Source organism: Ochotona curzoniae, unplaced genomic scaffold (genome assembly GCF_017591425.1).
Source record: "Ochotona curzoniae isolate NIBS_2020 unplaced genomic scaffold, NIBS_Ocur_1.0 scaffold_2453, whole genome shotgun sequence".
Lineage (NCBI taxonomy): Eukaryota > Metazoa > Chordata > Mammalia > Lagomorpha > Ochotonidae > Ochotona > Ochotona curzoniae.
The window spans coordinates 21749459-21764031 of NW_024467094.1; the positions used below are offsets into that span (position 1 = coordinate 21749459).

The 14573-nt window shown below is 41.4% G+C and overlaps 1 protein-coding gene across 11 annotated transcripts in view; it reads left to right on the plus strand.

Moving 5' to 3' along the window:
- TRIM37 (tripartite motif containing 37) overlaps positions 1-14573 on the plus strand; it is a 79803-nt gene that overhangs the window by 39621 nt on the left and 25609 nt on the right. For 9 of the 11 annotated variants that reach the window (XM_041000314.1, XM_041000306.1, XM_041000309.1 and 6 more), the window contains 7 exons: positions 3210-3389; positions 5678-5792; positions 6370-6588; positions 7495-7631; positions 10017-10102; positions 12369-12563; positions 13454-13762. In XM_041000314.1, the coding sequence (XP_040856248.1) occupies positions 3210-3389; positions 5678-5792; positions 6370-6588; positions 7495-7631; positions 10017-10102; positions 12369-12563; positions 13454-13762 (1241 nt within the window). Of the gene's footprint in view, positions 1-3209; positions 3390-5677; positions 5793-6369; positions 6589-7494; positions 7632-10016; positions 10103-12368; positions 12564-13453; positions 13767-14573 lie in introns of all 11 variants that reach the window. The other 2 variants (XM_041000313.1, XM_041000307.1) reach the window with 1 other exon arrangement.

Sequence of the window (14573 nt, forward strand, 5' to 3'; positions counted from 1 at the left end):
ACAACAGGAAGATAAGTAGAAATTTACAAAGCTATGAAGTTAAATAACATGCTACTATATATGATAATCTCCATTTCACAGTTACTATACATCCCCTAAATGAAAAGCCACAAAACAAAATCAACAATAGTAAGGAAAGAAGAAATTAAAAACACCGTGAAGTTAAGTAACATGCTACTGAATGGCTAATATATTGCTGAAGAAATAAAGAAAATCAAGAACCTTTTTTTTTTTTTTTTTTAAGAACCTTCTTGAAGAAAATGATGCTTCTGTATGATCTGAGTCAGTGAAGAATTTTGGGAAACAAAGTGTTTTGAAGAGATGAAACTAACAAAAAAAAAATCAAACCCCATGAGATATAATTTCCCCTGAACTTTGTTGGTGAGATATGTCTCCTGTAGGCAATAAATAGATGGGTTTTGTTATTTTAATCCAGTCTACTAATCTGACATTTGATTGATGAGTTTAAGCCATTTATTTACATTCAGGTTTAATATGAATGGGTGATAATTTGGTCCTGTCATTTTATCAATGGGTTGTTCATTGATTTAGTCTTCTGTTGTCATTTTTTTGGGATGTTCTTCACATTTGATTTGGTTTGGTTTTATTGGGCACTGTTCCTCTTCTCTGTCAAGAGAACATCTTTAAATATCTTTTGTAGGGCAGGTTTGGAAGAGGCATTTTCTTTTAACTTTTCTTTACTGTGGAAGAATTTCATTTCATTTTCAAAGACAAAAGAAAACTTTGCTGGGTACGTTGTCCTTGGCTGACAATTTTTTTAAAAATCTGGAACATGTCACTTCATTCTCTTCTGACCTATAGACATTCCTGTGAGAGGTCTCCTGCGAATTCAATTTGCATTCCTTTATATGTCAATTGAATTTTTTTCACGTGCACATTTAAGAATCTTTTTCTTATGTTCAATTGAAGAGAGCTTGATTATCATTTGTCGTGGTTAAGATAGCTTTTGGTCAAGCCTGTTGGAAATTCTGTGCTCCTCCAGGATCTTGTTTCCCAATTCTTTCTCTAGATTAGGAAACTTTCCCCTTATTATTTCCTTAAGTACTTTTTTTTTGAGATTTATTTTATTTTTATCGGAAATTCAGATACACAGAGGAGGAGAGACAGAGAGGAAAATCTTCTGTCCAATGGTTCACTCCCCAAGTGACCACAACAGTAGGAGCTGAGCCAGTCCAAAGCCAGGAGCCAGGAGCTCTTCCGGGTCTCCCAGAAGGATGCAGGGTCCCAAGTATTTGGGCCATCCTCAACTGCTTTCCCAGGCCACAAGCAGGAAGCTGGATGGGAATCTGGGCTGCCGGGATTGAAACCGATGCCCATGTGGGATCCTTGCACGTTCGAGTCGAGGGCCTTAGCTGCTAGACCACGCCGCTGGTCCCATGATAATCATTTTAAAATGTTCTTTTGGCTTGGAAATTTAGAGAAACCAAAGATACAACATATTCAAAGTAAACTGATATAAATTGAACTGGATAAGATGGATAAGAAATTGGGTATTGCAAAGAAAAAATAATGAACTTAAAAGCAAAGCAGTAGAAATTATTCAAAATGACATGTAAGAATTCCAAAATGGTGGAATAATTTCAGACAGCTTAATATATGAGTGAGATAACTGAAATCTCTGAGAAGAAATATTTGAAGAAATGGTAAACTATCTGAATTTGATGAAAATTTTAAACCAACCAATATGGGGAATTTATTTTGCTACAAGTACATGAAACATGAATAACCACTGCCTCCCCACCACAGCTGAAATCAGAATCAGATTTCTAAAGATTAGTGTTCAACAGAATTTTTTAAAAAAGATTTATTTATTTTATTGGAAAGGCAGATATACAGAGGGTAGAAGAGACAGAGAGGAAGATCTTCCATCTGATGGTTCACTCCCCAAGTGACCACAATAGCCGGTGCTGCAACCAATCCATAGCCAGGAGCCAGGAACTTCTTTCCAGGTCTCCCAAATGGGTGCAGTGTCCCAAGGATTTGGACTGTCCTCAACTGCCCTCCCAGGCCACAAGCAGTGAGCTGGATGGGAAAGAGGAGCTGCTGGGAGGAGACCTGTGTGGGAGACCTTGTGTCTAAGAGAGGGAGACACAGAGGTATTCTATCCACTGGTTCACTCCCTAAATAGCTGCAGTGACCAGAGCTGGACTGATTCAAAGGTGAGAGCCAGGAGCTACTTCAGTGTCTCCTACATAGGTTCAAGGGCCCAAAGCCTTGTGCCATCCTTTACTACTTTCCCAGGCCATCAGCAGGGAGCTGGATTGGAAGTGGAGCAGACTCGAACCACACTACACGTGGAGGTTTCACTTACTAATCCACTGTGCCAGCAGTAAATAATTTTTTAAAGTGTTCTATATCATAGGATTAATTGGAATATATTGGTTTTCCCACTGTGCACCTGTTTGCCATTAGAAGGTTTATTTAGCCTTAAAAATCTGTGTACACAATAAGTTATTTTATTATAGTTTGATTTCAAAAAGAGTGTTTGAAAGCATTTTAAAATTGCAAGGTGGTTAAATTCAAAGGTTATTAGAAATGACAAAATAGTCATGTATCAGAAAAATTTAAGTAATGAATGCATGGAAAATATACATGCTGGCTCAGTTGGATAATTGTCCACCCACAAGTGATAGTAGCTCTAACGGATACTTGTTCTTGTCCCAACTGCTCCACTTCCAATCCAGCTCCCTGTCTATGATCTAAGGAAGCAGTGGAGGATGGCCCAAGACCTTGGAACCCTGCGTCTGTGTCGGAGACCCCAAAGGGGCCCCTGGCTCCTGTCTTCGGATCAGCTCAGCCATGGCCGTTGCAGCTATTTGGAGAGTGAACCAGTAGCTGGAAGATATTTCTCTTTGTCTCCTCTTTGTAAATCTACTTTTCCAATGAAAAAAAAAAAAGCAGAAAATATGCAGTATTTGTAAGGCAGATTGGAGTAGCCTTAAAGTACTTGCTTATACAAAATGCTTTATACCTGGTATACTGGTAAACATTTTAACAAGAAGCATAAGGTGTGATGTTGGTCTTGCTTTGGCATTCACGTTATTGCTGGTTTTGTAAGAAATAAAATCTTTTTGAAAGAAATGTGGCCTTATGCTGATGCCTTTCTGCTCAGGTAACTACTTGATGACTCAATGTTTAGATGAGCCTATCTTATTTTTACTATGTTCATGTTCTGTTTCTCCATTTAGATATGAATATCGCGTGGAGATGGTTCACCAGTCTTGCAATGATCCTACCAAAAATATCATTAGAGAATTTGCGTCTGATTTTGAAGTTGGAGAATGCTGGGGCTATAATAGATTTTTTCGTTTGGACTTACTTGCAAATGAAGGATACCTGAATCGACAAAATGATACAGTGATACTAAGGTAATTAGAAATACTTGGTACTGGGCTTTTGTTATGAGGGAATAATACCACAGATCTTTATGTCAGTGTATTCATTGAATAAAAATGAATATTGAACTCCACATTGGCTATACCCCCACCACTTTCTTGACTGTTACATTTTAGGAGTCCTATTCAGTCAGTGAGTAATAAAAATCAGAAATTTGTTCCACATTTCATAGTAATTCCATTAAAAATGAAATCCACCAGAAGTGGAGCATCATCAGTCATAAAATTGAATACAGAATGCTCCAAAATATGACAAGTGGAATATACCATGCCTGACCTAATATATCACAAGCCCATCAAAAGTGTTTTACATTACCTTCTTGATGTGCATATAAAGTACATATGAAACAAATTAATTTTATGCTGTGACCTAAGTCCTGTTTCCAGTTATCTCTGCATATATATCCGAATGTTACAACATTGAAATAATCTAAAATTTTCAATCACAGGCATTTCAGATAAAGATTACCCATTTTACACTTCTAGTGTATGTAATAATGTCTCGGTTATCTATTGTGTAATTTTGTCATTTGAATAGTGAAGGATTTAAATTTTTTCTTTTTTTTTTTTTGGTTTATGTATGACATATGGGTGAGAAGCTTTACAAGCTTGATTTTAATGTGATTCAGTTCTTTCTAGATAATACTGCATTAAAAGTAAAGAGAAATGAAATAATCCTGTTATCTACCAGAAAGAACAGAACATAAACACTGGCTGAGAGACAGCAGCCTTACTCGATACGGGAATAGCTTTACAAACAGGGGTTGTATGATGTAATTACTTGATTAAAATGAGGACTACAGTCTTTAACAAGGGAATTCAACACTTGATTGTGGCAAAAAGGCTGAGAAGCAATAAAAACAAGAAATTCAAATGTACTCTGAGCTGAGAAGTTTTAGGTTGACATTTGTTATCAAAACAATTTTTGAAGTGTTTTTCCTTTTTGGGGGAGGAATTGCCTAATATGTTCCTAAATGATACTCATTTCAAGCTTTTTGTTTCTACATATGTTGGATAAATGATTTGTTCTCATTTAAACCTTTACTGTTAAAATGTTTTTTAAAGCTTTTTCGGGAAAATAAAGAAGCGAAAGCATAACATTTAGTGAAATACAGTGCTTAACCTCGGAAAAATTCATGTTGTCACTTTCTTTTCGGGATTTTACCTTACTTGGTTCTACTTGTTTGGAAGGCAGAAAGAGAGAGAGCTTCCACTTTTGCACTCCCCAAGTGTCCACCAGAACTGAGGCTGGGCAGCTGAAATCTAGTAGCAAGAAACTCAATCAGAATCTCCCCGTGTAAATGGCAGGTTCTTAAGTACTGAAAGTGTTGCTTGGTGCTTCCCGGAATGCACATCAGCAGGAACCTAGAGTCAGGGCCAGCGCTCGGACTAGGCCCTTTGATGTAGGAGGTATGTGTTGCAAGCAGAACTCTTAACTGGTAGGCCAAATACCTACTCCTCAGGGGTTTTGTTTGTCTTTTGATTACTCAAGAGGAATAATTTGTTGCTAATGCATGCTTTAGCAATAGAGAGGATTTCAGAATTACATATTTGCCATCCTACAAAAGAGCTGGGTTTTTTGTGGTTGTTTGTTTGTTTTAAGATTTGTTTAATTTATTATTTATTTTTATTGGAAAGTCAGGCTTACCGAGAGGAGGAGAGACGGTGAGAAAATCTTCTATCTGCTGGTTCACTCCCCAAGTGACTGCAACGGTCAGAGTTGAGCCGCTCTGAAACTAGGAGCCAGAGCCCCCTCTGAGTCTCCCACACGGGTGCAGGGTCCCAAAGCTTTGGGCAGTCCTCAGCTGCTTTCCCAGGCCCCAAGTAGGGAGCTGAAAGGGAAGTCGGCAGTCAGAATATGAACCAGTGCTTATGTGGGATTCCCGCATATGTAAGACAAAGGACTTCAGCCATTTTTTTTTAAATTAGTTTGTTTATTTGTTTGCAGCCTGCCACAGAGAGAATTGGAGAGGACATGATATCTGCCATCTGGTGATTCATTTCCCAAATGGCTGCCCAGCCAGGAGCCAGGAGTCCCATCTGGGTCTTCTGTCTTCCCAGGTGCGTTAGTGGAAAGCTGGATCAGAAGCACAAGACCTAGGGCTTGAACCATTGCTTGGATTCACAAGCAGTGGCTTAATTTTCTGTGCCATGACAGTGATTCTTTTAGTGCTCTGTAGAATTTATAGCTGTGTTTTCAGGGTGAGTTGGCAGTATTTTGCTGGTGGGATTATTTTTTTATGCAGAGCTGTTGTTTTAAGATTTCAGGTACGTTCACCAACTTTTTTTCAAAAATGCCGGGACCAACATTGGTATATCACTCAATTGGAAAGTGCGCAAACAAGTTACATACAACAGATAAACAATCTTAAAGAGGTAAGGAAATAACAAATTTCTTACTTTTGTGGGGAGTGTTGTATTTTGATTAGACTTGGGATATTTATCACTGTGTGTAGTGTTATAGAATGAAATCCGCTCATCCTTTTCCCATCCTTACCGCATAAGAGCCTCTAGTTCCACACTGTCCAGGAGAGTAAATCCTGGCTGCAGATGTCTGTGCAAAGTCAACTGAAGTTTGCGGATGTTCCCTAAGGGCAGTGGCCACATTTTATGAGCTTTTGTTATTGTACAGTGCAGATATGCAATGTTTTTCTCCTCACATAAAGTTGTATTACACAGCAGCACTGTAGTCTGAGGTCATTTCTGTTTTGTTTCAGTGATTCAACTAATTCTCTTTTGCAAGGGAAATATGAGTTAAAACATTTATTTTCCTGTGAAGTGTAATTTTTAAAACTTGCTGACCACATATTTCTGATTGTATCTGTAGCTTAGAATGGATATGAAAGAAGGATCAGAATGAATAGCACAATTTGTTTTATCAGATTGTTCTCAAACATTAGGTAGGAGAAATGGTATATTGTGACTTACATCTGTACTATTCTTGTTTTAAAAGAGACTTACCATTGAACTGTCTCGAACTCAGAAATCAAGAGATTTGTCACCACCAGATAATCATCTTAGCCCCCAAAATGATGACACTCCTGAGGCTCGAGCTAAGAAGTCTGGCTCATGCTCTGACATGCTTCTCGAAGGTGGCTCCACTGCAGTTTGTATAAGAGAGGCCAAAGAGGATGAAGAGGATGAGGAGAAGATTCACAATGAAGATTATCATGTAATAATTAGGCCAGTGTGAATTTGATTTTTTTGTTTGTTTGTTTGATAAGAGACAAAATAGGATCACAATTTCTTTTTTTTTTTTTAAGATTTGTTAATTTTTTTTTTTTAAGATTTATTTTATTATTTTTTTATTGGAAAGGCGGATATACAGAGAGGAGAGACAGAGAGGAAGATCTTCTGTCCAATGATTCACTCCCCAAGTGAGCGCAACGGGCCGATACTATGCCGATCCGAAGCCAGGAACCTCTTCCGGGTCTCCCACATGGGTGCAGGGTCCCAAAGCCTTGGGCCGTCCTCGACTGCTTTCCCAGGCCACAGGCAGGGAGCTGGAAGGGAAGCAGGGCTGCCGGGATAGAACCAGCACCCATATGGGATCCCGGGGGTGCAAGGCGAGGACCTTAACCACTGCGCCACCGCGCCGGTCCCAAGATTTGTTAATTTTTATTGGAAAGGCAGATTTACAGAGAGAAGGAGAGACAGAGAGGAAGATCTTCCGTCCAATGATTCACTCCCCAAGTGAGCGCAACAGTCGATGCTTTGCTAATCCAAAGCCAGGAACCTCTTCTGGGTCTCCCACATGGGTGCAGGGTCCCAAAGCTTTGGGCCGTCCTTGACTGCTTTCCTGGTCCACAGGCAGGGAGCTGGAAGGGAAGTGGGGCTGCCGGCATTAGAACCGGTGCCCATATGGGATCCCAGGCATGCAAGGCGAGGACCTCAACCACTGCGCCATTGCGCTGGGCCCTGTGTGACTTTTTTTTCCCCCAAGACTCAGCAGCCCAGCGGGAGTAGGGGATAGAATTCTGTTGACTCTGTTATTCTTTTCTTTCTGGTTCATGGCCTGTATGGAATAATTGGCTGGGTGGAAACATTTGGAATAGAAATCCTGTTTGCTGTTGTTTAGCATGAGCTTTCAGATGGAGATCTGGATCTGGATCTTGTTGGAGAAGATGAAGTGAATCACCTTGATGGCAGCAGCTCCTCGGCCAGTTCCACAGCAACAAGTAACACCGAAGAAAATGATATTGATGAAGAAACTATGTGAGTGTCCTGCAGAACTGCCAGCACAAGGCAGTCAAGTGCTAATTATTTGAAGCATGTTCACTTCCTGGTTAAAAGCGGGAAGGGGGGGGTCTATTGAGGATATACGGTGGCTTTGTTCTAGATATGGAACATTGTCTGTGAACAGAGCAACGTGAAGGAAAGACTAAGTCACTAGATAGTTTCTTCCCTCTGGGCCTAAGCCAAAAATTTTTGTTCTCTAAATTTTTATTAAGTTTTTTTTTTTAAGATTTATTTATTTTTATTGGAAAGGCAGATATACAGAGAGGAGGAGAGACAGAGAGGAAGGTCCTCCGTTCGATGATTCACTTCCCAAGTGAGTACAACGGCCGGTTCTGAACCAATCCGAAGCCAGGACCTTTTTCCAGGTCTCCCACGTGGGTGCAGGGTCCTAGGCTTTGGGTTGTCCTTGACTGCTTTCCCAGGTCACAAGCAGGGAGCTGGATGGGAAGTGGAGCAGTTGGGATTAGAACCAGCGCCCAAATAGCATCCTGGTGCATTCAAGGTGAGGACTTTAACCATTACGCTATTGTGCCAGGCCCTTATTAAATTTTTAAAGATTTATTATTGTTGAATGGAGAGGAAGAGAAAGATCTTCCATCTGCTGGTTCACACCCCACATATCCACAGCAGCTCGGCTGGGAGAGATAGAAGCCCAGATCCAGGAATTCTGTCTGGGTTTCCCACATGAGTGGCAGGATAAGAAGTATTTGGGCCATCCTTCGCTGCCTCCCGGGCACATTCTAAGCAAGCTGTCTCCGGACCAGGGTGTGGCTGGGACTTGAGCTCTGTAGAATTAGAGCTTTTTAAGCAGTCATCTGGGTCTCACATGGGTGCAGACAGCCAAAACTCAAATCAGCACCCATATGGGATGATGGTGCTGAAAACTGAGCCACTGTTCTGGCACCAACAGTTTCTTTAAATATCCAAACTAGCACTGATTTGTATTGTTCCATTATGGAACTGTTCGTGCCAAAACAATGGCCCACAAGCCATGTCATAATGCCTGCGTTCAAGTCCTGCCTGTGCTTGCATTCCAACTCATATTGGTCAGTCTTAAAGATAGCAGATGATGGGGCCTGGCGCGGTGGCGCAAGTGGTTAAAGGTCCTCGCCTTGCACGCCCGGGATCCCATATGGGCGCTGGTTCTAATCCCGGCAGCCCCACTTCCCTTCCAGCTCCCTGCCTGTGGCCTGGGAAAGCAGTCGAGGACGGCCCAAAGCTTTGGGACCCTGCACCCGCGTGGGAGACCCGGAAGAGGCTCCTGGCTTCAGATTGGCATAGTATCGGCCCGTTGCGCTCACTTGGGGAGTGAATCATCGGACGGAAGATCTTCCTCTCTGTCTCTCCTCTCTGTATATCTGCCTTTCCAATGAAAAAATAATAAAAATAAATCTTTAAAAAAAAAAAAAAAAAAGATAGCAGATGAGATGGCACAAACATGTGGGTCTCTGTCTCCCCCATGAGAGTCCTGTCTGTATTTAATGGCTCCTGGCTTTGGTCTGATCCAGCTGTACTTATTGTGGGCATTCCATAGTGAATGGAAGATCCATTTCTCTGTCTCCTTCATTCTTTTTTTAAAAGATTTTTAAAGATTTATTTATTTTTATTGATAAGTCAGATATAAAGAGAGGAGGAGAGACAGAAGGGAAGATCTTCCATCCGTTGATTCACTGCCCAAGTGGTTGCAACAACTCGAGCTGAACCAGCTCCAAAGCCAGGAGCCAGGATCTTCTTCTGAGTCTCCCATACAGGTTCAGCATCCCAAAGCTTTGGGCCGTCCTTGACTACTTTCCCAGGCCACAAGCAGGGAGCTAGATGGGAATTGGGGCCACCAGGATTAGAACTGGCGCCCATATGGGATCCTGGCGCATACCAGGAGAGGACTTTAGCTGCGAGGCTACTGCTCTCAGCTGTCTCCATATCTTGCTATGCTTTTCAAATACATGCAAGTAAATAGATGAATTTTAAAAGGGAGGTGCAGGCACATGGTGCAACAATTATGATGCCAGTTGGTGTGACCACATCCCTAAGTGCAATGCCTGGTTCAAATCACAGCTCTTTGTGATCCAGCTCCCTGCTACAGTGCGTCCTGGAAGGCAACAGATGATAACAAGGGGCTTTGTGTGAGCCACATGAAGGATTCTGTGTGTGTCCCTCTCATTATTTCTTTTCCTTTGTTTTTCATTTAAAACAAAATGAAAATAAATAAAACTTAAAACAAAAATAAAACTAAAGAGAGAAGAAGAGAAGGGATCCTGTCTTCACAGGAGAAAGCTGTGTACTAGTGTCATAAAATGTATTGAGGCTGACAGTGTCAATGCATTTTACTCTGTGAGAATGATGAGGTTTACATATTCTTAGGTCTGGAGAAAATGATGTTGAATATAACAACATGGAGCTGGAAGAGGGGGAGCTCCTGGAAGATGCAGCTGCTGCAGGACCTCCAGGTACAGAAGGCGCACCCCTCGGGCTGCCCCATCTTCTCTGGCCCTGTTGTGTTTCCACAGGTGGTGGCCCCACTCTGAGTAATTCATGCTGCTCAGTACTGCTTGTTACACTGTGGATTTTATGTGCATTACTATTTCTATTTAAAATTGTAATAGTAGCTAACTACATTGGCAGAATGTGTTCATTTACCAGGAACTGTGTGAAGCACTTTGTTAAGTTCTGTGAGAAGGATTTTTTTTTTTTTAAGATTTATATATTTTTATTACAAAGATAGATATACAGAGAGGAGGAGAAACAGAAGATGATCTTCCAATCCCCAAGTGACTGCAATGGCTGATGCTATGCCGATCCGAAGCCGGGAACCAGGAAACTCCTCCAGGTCTCTCATGCGGGTGCAGGGTCCCAAGGCTTTGGGCCATCCTCGACTGCTTTCCCAGGCCACAAGCAGGGAGCTGGATGGGAAGTGGAGCTGCCAGGATTAAAATTGACGCCTATATGGGATCCTGGGCACACTCAAGGCAAGGACTGTAACTGCTAGGCCACGCTGCCAGGCCCATACATTTATTTTTAGTAGCCAAATAGTAGAACTCAAATTCCTTCTTGTCAGAACAGAGAAATAAATAGGATATATTCATATACTGTGAAAATAATAAACAGTAAGTTTATTTTGGGAAGCTTTCTGGGAAACTCTCCTGGATCCCATTCACTTATATGGGATGGAACTTCAAATCTAACTTTTAAAACTTCTTTGGGCGAGTATTGAGGCGAAGTGGATGAAACTGCTGCCTGCAATGCCTGTGTCCCAATTGATCCCCCGTTTGAGGACAGGCTGCTCCACTTCCAGTTCAGCTCCCTCCAAGTGCACCTGGGGAAGCTGTGGAATGGCCTGAGTGCTTGTGCCGCTTCATCCACAGGGGAGACTGTCAAAATTTCGTTCTTCTGGTTTCGACTAACCTGGCTCCAGCTGTTGTGGTCATCTGAGGAATGAGCCAGTGGATAGACAGTGCCTCCCTCTGTATCTGCCTTTTTCTGTTGCTCTGTCTTTTAAATTAATGAATCAGTCTCTCTCTCTGAGGATAGGATAGTTGTCTGTTTAATAGGAGTTGCTGTGGGCGCAGAGATGGTAGGAGATACAGATTTGGCAATGAGATCAAAATTCCTAGAAGAGGTATTAGAGGAAGATGAGGACATGAATGTATAAAAATATGTAAATTATGAATTGGCCTGAAGCTTCTGAGTAATGGAAATTTCTCATAAGTTATTTCCTATTAGAATTGTTTGAATTACTCATGTATAGTCAGAACTTGATAATTTTATATTTTTTATTATGAACTTAAGATTTTGTGCCTTTTATCTTTTTTTAAAATCATTCCTCGCTTTAAAATGTATTTAAATAGCTTTATTAAAGAAGGCCAATTTAAACCCTGAATTATCTGAATCTCATATTTGTGATGTATTTCTCTAGGTACTAGAGAAAAATCAGATGCTTTCCTAACTGAAGCTTAGTCCAGTAGAAATGTGTAATACTGTACTACATTCATTAACAAATAAGCTAAAAACCTGTAAGTTATACTCCAATGTTTAATCAAACTGCAAAAACATCTGCTAAGGCATAATGACCTACGCATGTTTTGGTCCAGAGACCTGGAAGAGATTGCTCTTGTAATGTCTAGTGGTTTGGAAACTGTCAACTGGGGGAATTTGTGATCTTTCATCTAAGACCAGTGGATAATGAAGGGGTCTGTCTTCACCTTTGCTCACCTTCACATCTCATCCCCCAGTTTGGTGCATTGTGCACACTTGTTATGTGTTAACTCCACGGATGTTGCTGATGGTTAGCCCCGAGCAGTCTGTGCCATTGAGACTGCTGCTCAGTTCCTGGGTGGCCGCACACCTCTTAATTAATTAATTAATTAATTAATTTTTTGGTAAGGCTACCATTTTTCCATGTTGTTTCCTTCATGTTTAAAGGGGGTATTAAGGGAGAAGGCCCACCCAATTTCCCACCCTCCCCAGGTCCCGGATATAGGGTATGCTCTGAGGTTCTTGCTCAAGTGGTTTTGATATTTCAACAGTTATGAATCACTGCCAGTCTTGCCACTCCAAGCACTATGAGGTCCTTGAAGAATCCACTGATTAACATAGTCCATCATAGATGAACATGAACTCTTAGAGACAGATTGCTTGTGGAAGCAATCATTCGAATAGTATACGTAAAATGTATGCAAATGCATGCCATCCATTACATTTCTGTTTCTTTTGCAGGTGGTAGCCATGGCTACATGGGTGCCAGTAGCAGAATGTCACGAAGAGCACATTTATGCTCTGCTGCTACCAATAGTTTATTGGATATTGATCCCCTAATTTTAATACATTTGTTGGACCTTAAGGACCGGAGCAGCATGGAAAATTTGTGGGGCTTACAGCCTCGCCCACCTGCCTCGCTTTTACAGCCTGCAGGTACAGTAGTAGCAGTGTGATCCTTTCCTTTTCTCCCATGGCTCTCTAAAGGAGTGCTTCAATTTTCATTGGAATATTTCATGTGTTATAACCTGATCTGTCTCTATAGCAAATTTTGCTTTAATACAGAAATGTTATATTTAGAGGCATTTTTTGAAGGTACAATTCTTGAAAATTTGGTACTCAGATTGGTAGACTCTTCAACCATGTTTGTGGACTCTTCAGCCCATGTTGTTTGTAAAGGCCTAACGGATACCAGTTTTCAGTTTGTGGGTAGTTATGTAACTTGGCTTATCTTATTGAAAACCTGTAAATGACATGACTGTGTTTCCAATCCAGGCAATTAAAATGCTAATGGTAACAAATGGAGTCAGGGAGAAAGTCAGAAGAAGAAAGTAGTGATGTTGAGTTTTAACTTTTCTGAGTTGGATGCACTGATGAAACACGGAAGGCCTAGAAGACAGTTTAGAACCAAACCATAAAATAAAATGAGGACACTCATGTCTTTGTTCTCATTAATGAACCTGTCATAAATTTCTTTGAAAGGCAGAGAGGTGGACGGACAGGCAGGCAGATATGCACACAGAAAGAGCTGGAAACTTAGCCAGAGTCTCTCGCTCGCATGGCAGGCACCCGACTGCTTGAGCCGTTCCCGTGATGCCTTTCAGGTGAAAAATCGGAATTGGAAGCCAGGACTCAAAACGCAAGCACTGCTGTAGGGGTGTGTGTCCCATGGGCATTTTGGTCACCTGCCCCACTAGTGGAGGTCACGCTGATGCCTTCTATGTCAGCTTATTGTTCACACTGTATTTGTAATACCCTTTGCATAAAATATTTTCATGAATATTAACATTTATATTAATAATAATTTGTCTCTTTTCTTTCTTAAGCGTCATATTCTCGAAAAGATAAAGACCAAAGGAAGCAGCAGCAAGCAATGTGGCGAGTGCCATCTGACTTAAAGATGCTGAAAAGACTCAAAACGCAAATGGCTGAAGTTCGGTGTATGAAAACTGATGTAAAGAACACACTTTCAGAAATAAAAAACGCTGCTGCTTCTGGAGATGTGCAGACAAACCTTCTTTGCGCGGACCAGGCAGCCCTGGCTGCGTGTGGGCCTGCAACCTCAAGCAGATTGCAAGGCTTGGGAATGGAGCTCTTGGCGAAGTCGTCGGTGGCCAGCTGCTACGTACAGAACTGTAAGTGAACAAGTTTGTGTTAATATCATTTTTTTTTTTTTACATGTAACAGGAAACTTGAAGACAAGTTATTTTCAGGATAACTGCATTTAGACATCTCTATTCCAGCGAGTTAAGAGTAGAAGTGCTTGTTGCCTTGTTTTTTTTAAACCCCCATGCAGGATTGAAAGACCTTGTGAGATCTCAGTAAGAGGCTTGAGTTTAATTCTTATTTAAGGAGGAAGTCCACAGAGAGTAAACATCAGAGGGTTGTCTATTACCCGATTTGCTCCTTGCGAAAGTGACTGTTTTGTGTGGAGAAGTATCTGAGAAGGGTTGAGAACTGGAGCTGTGAGACTGACCCTAGAGCATTACAGTGGCCTGTGTGAACGTGGTGCGGCGTCCTCGGGTCGAGGCAGTAGGTAGATGGCCTTGCCCTTGGCCAGTCGCCTTCCTTGACAAAGGCTTGTCTTTCTTAGTTCTGCCAAGGTTGGTACCAAACCAGTCCTATTCTAGTGCGCAGGAGGGAAATTAGTTCATTACACACAGTGGAAGCTTTAGACCAGCCCACCTCACGGTGCTAGCTGGGAAAAGGCTCGGTAGTTTTAGGGAAAGAGAAAACCCACTGATGGTATTCAAGTTTTGTCTTAAGAACTTGGTGACTGATGGTGTCATTTACCTAGAGGGAAATGAAATAAGCAGTTAGTGTGGTTTGAGAGGAGGTAATAGCTGGAAGTCAGGAATTTTTAATTTTAGAATTTCTGCCTAATTTTTATAGATTCTTGTTTTTTCCTGAGATTCTTGTTGTTTTTACTGCTTGCGGAACAGTTGA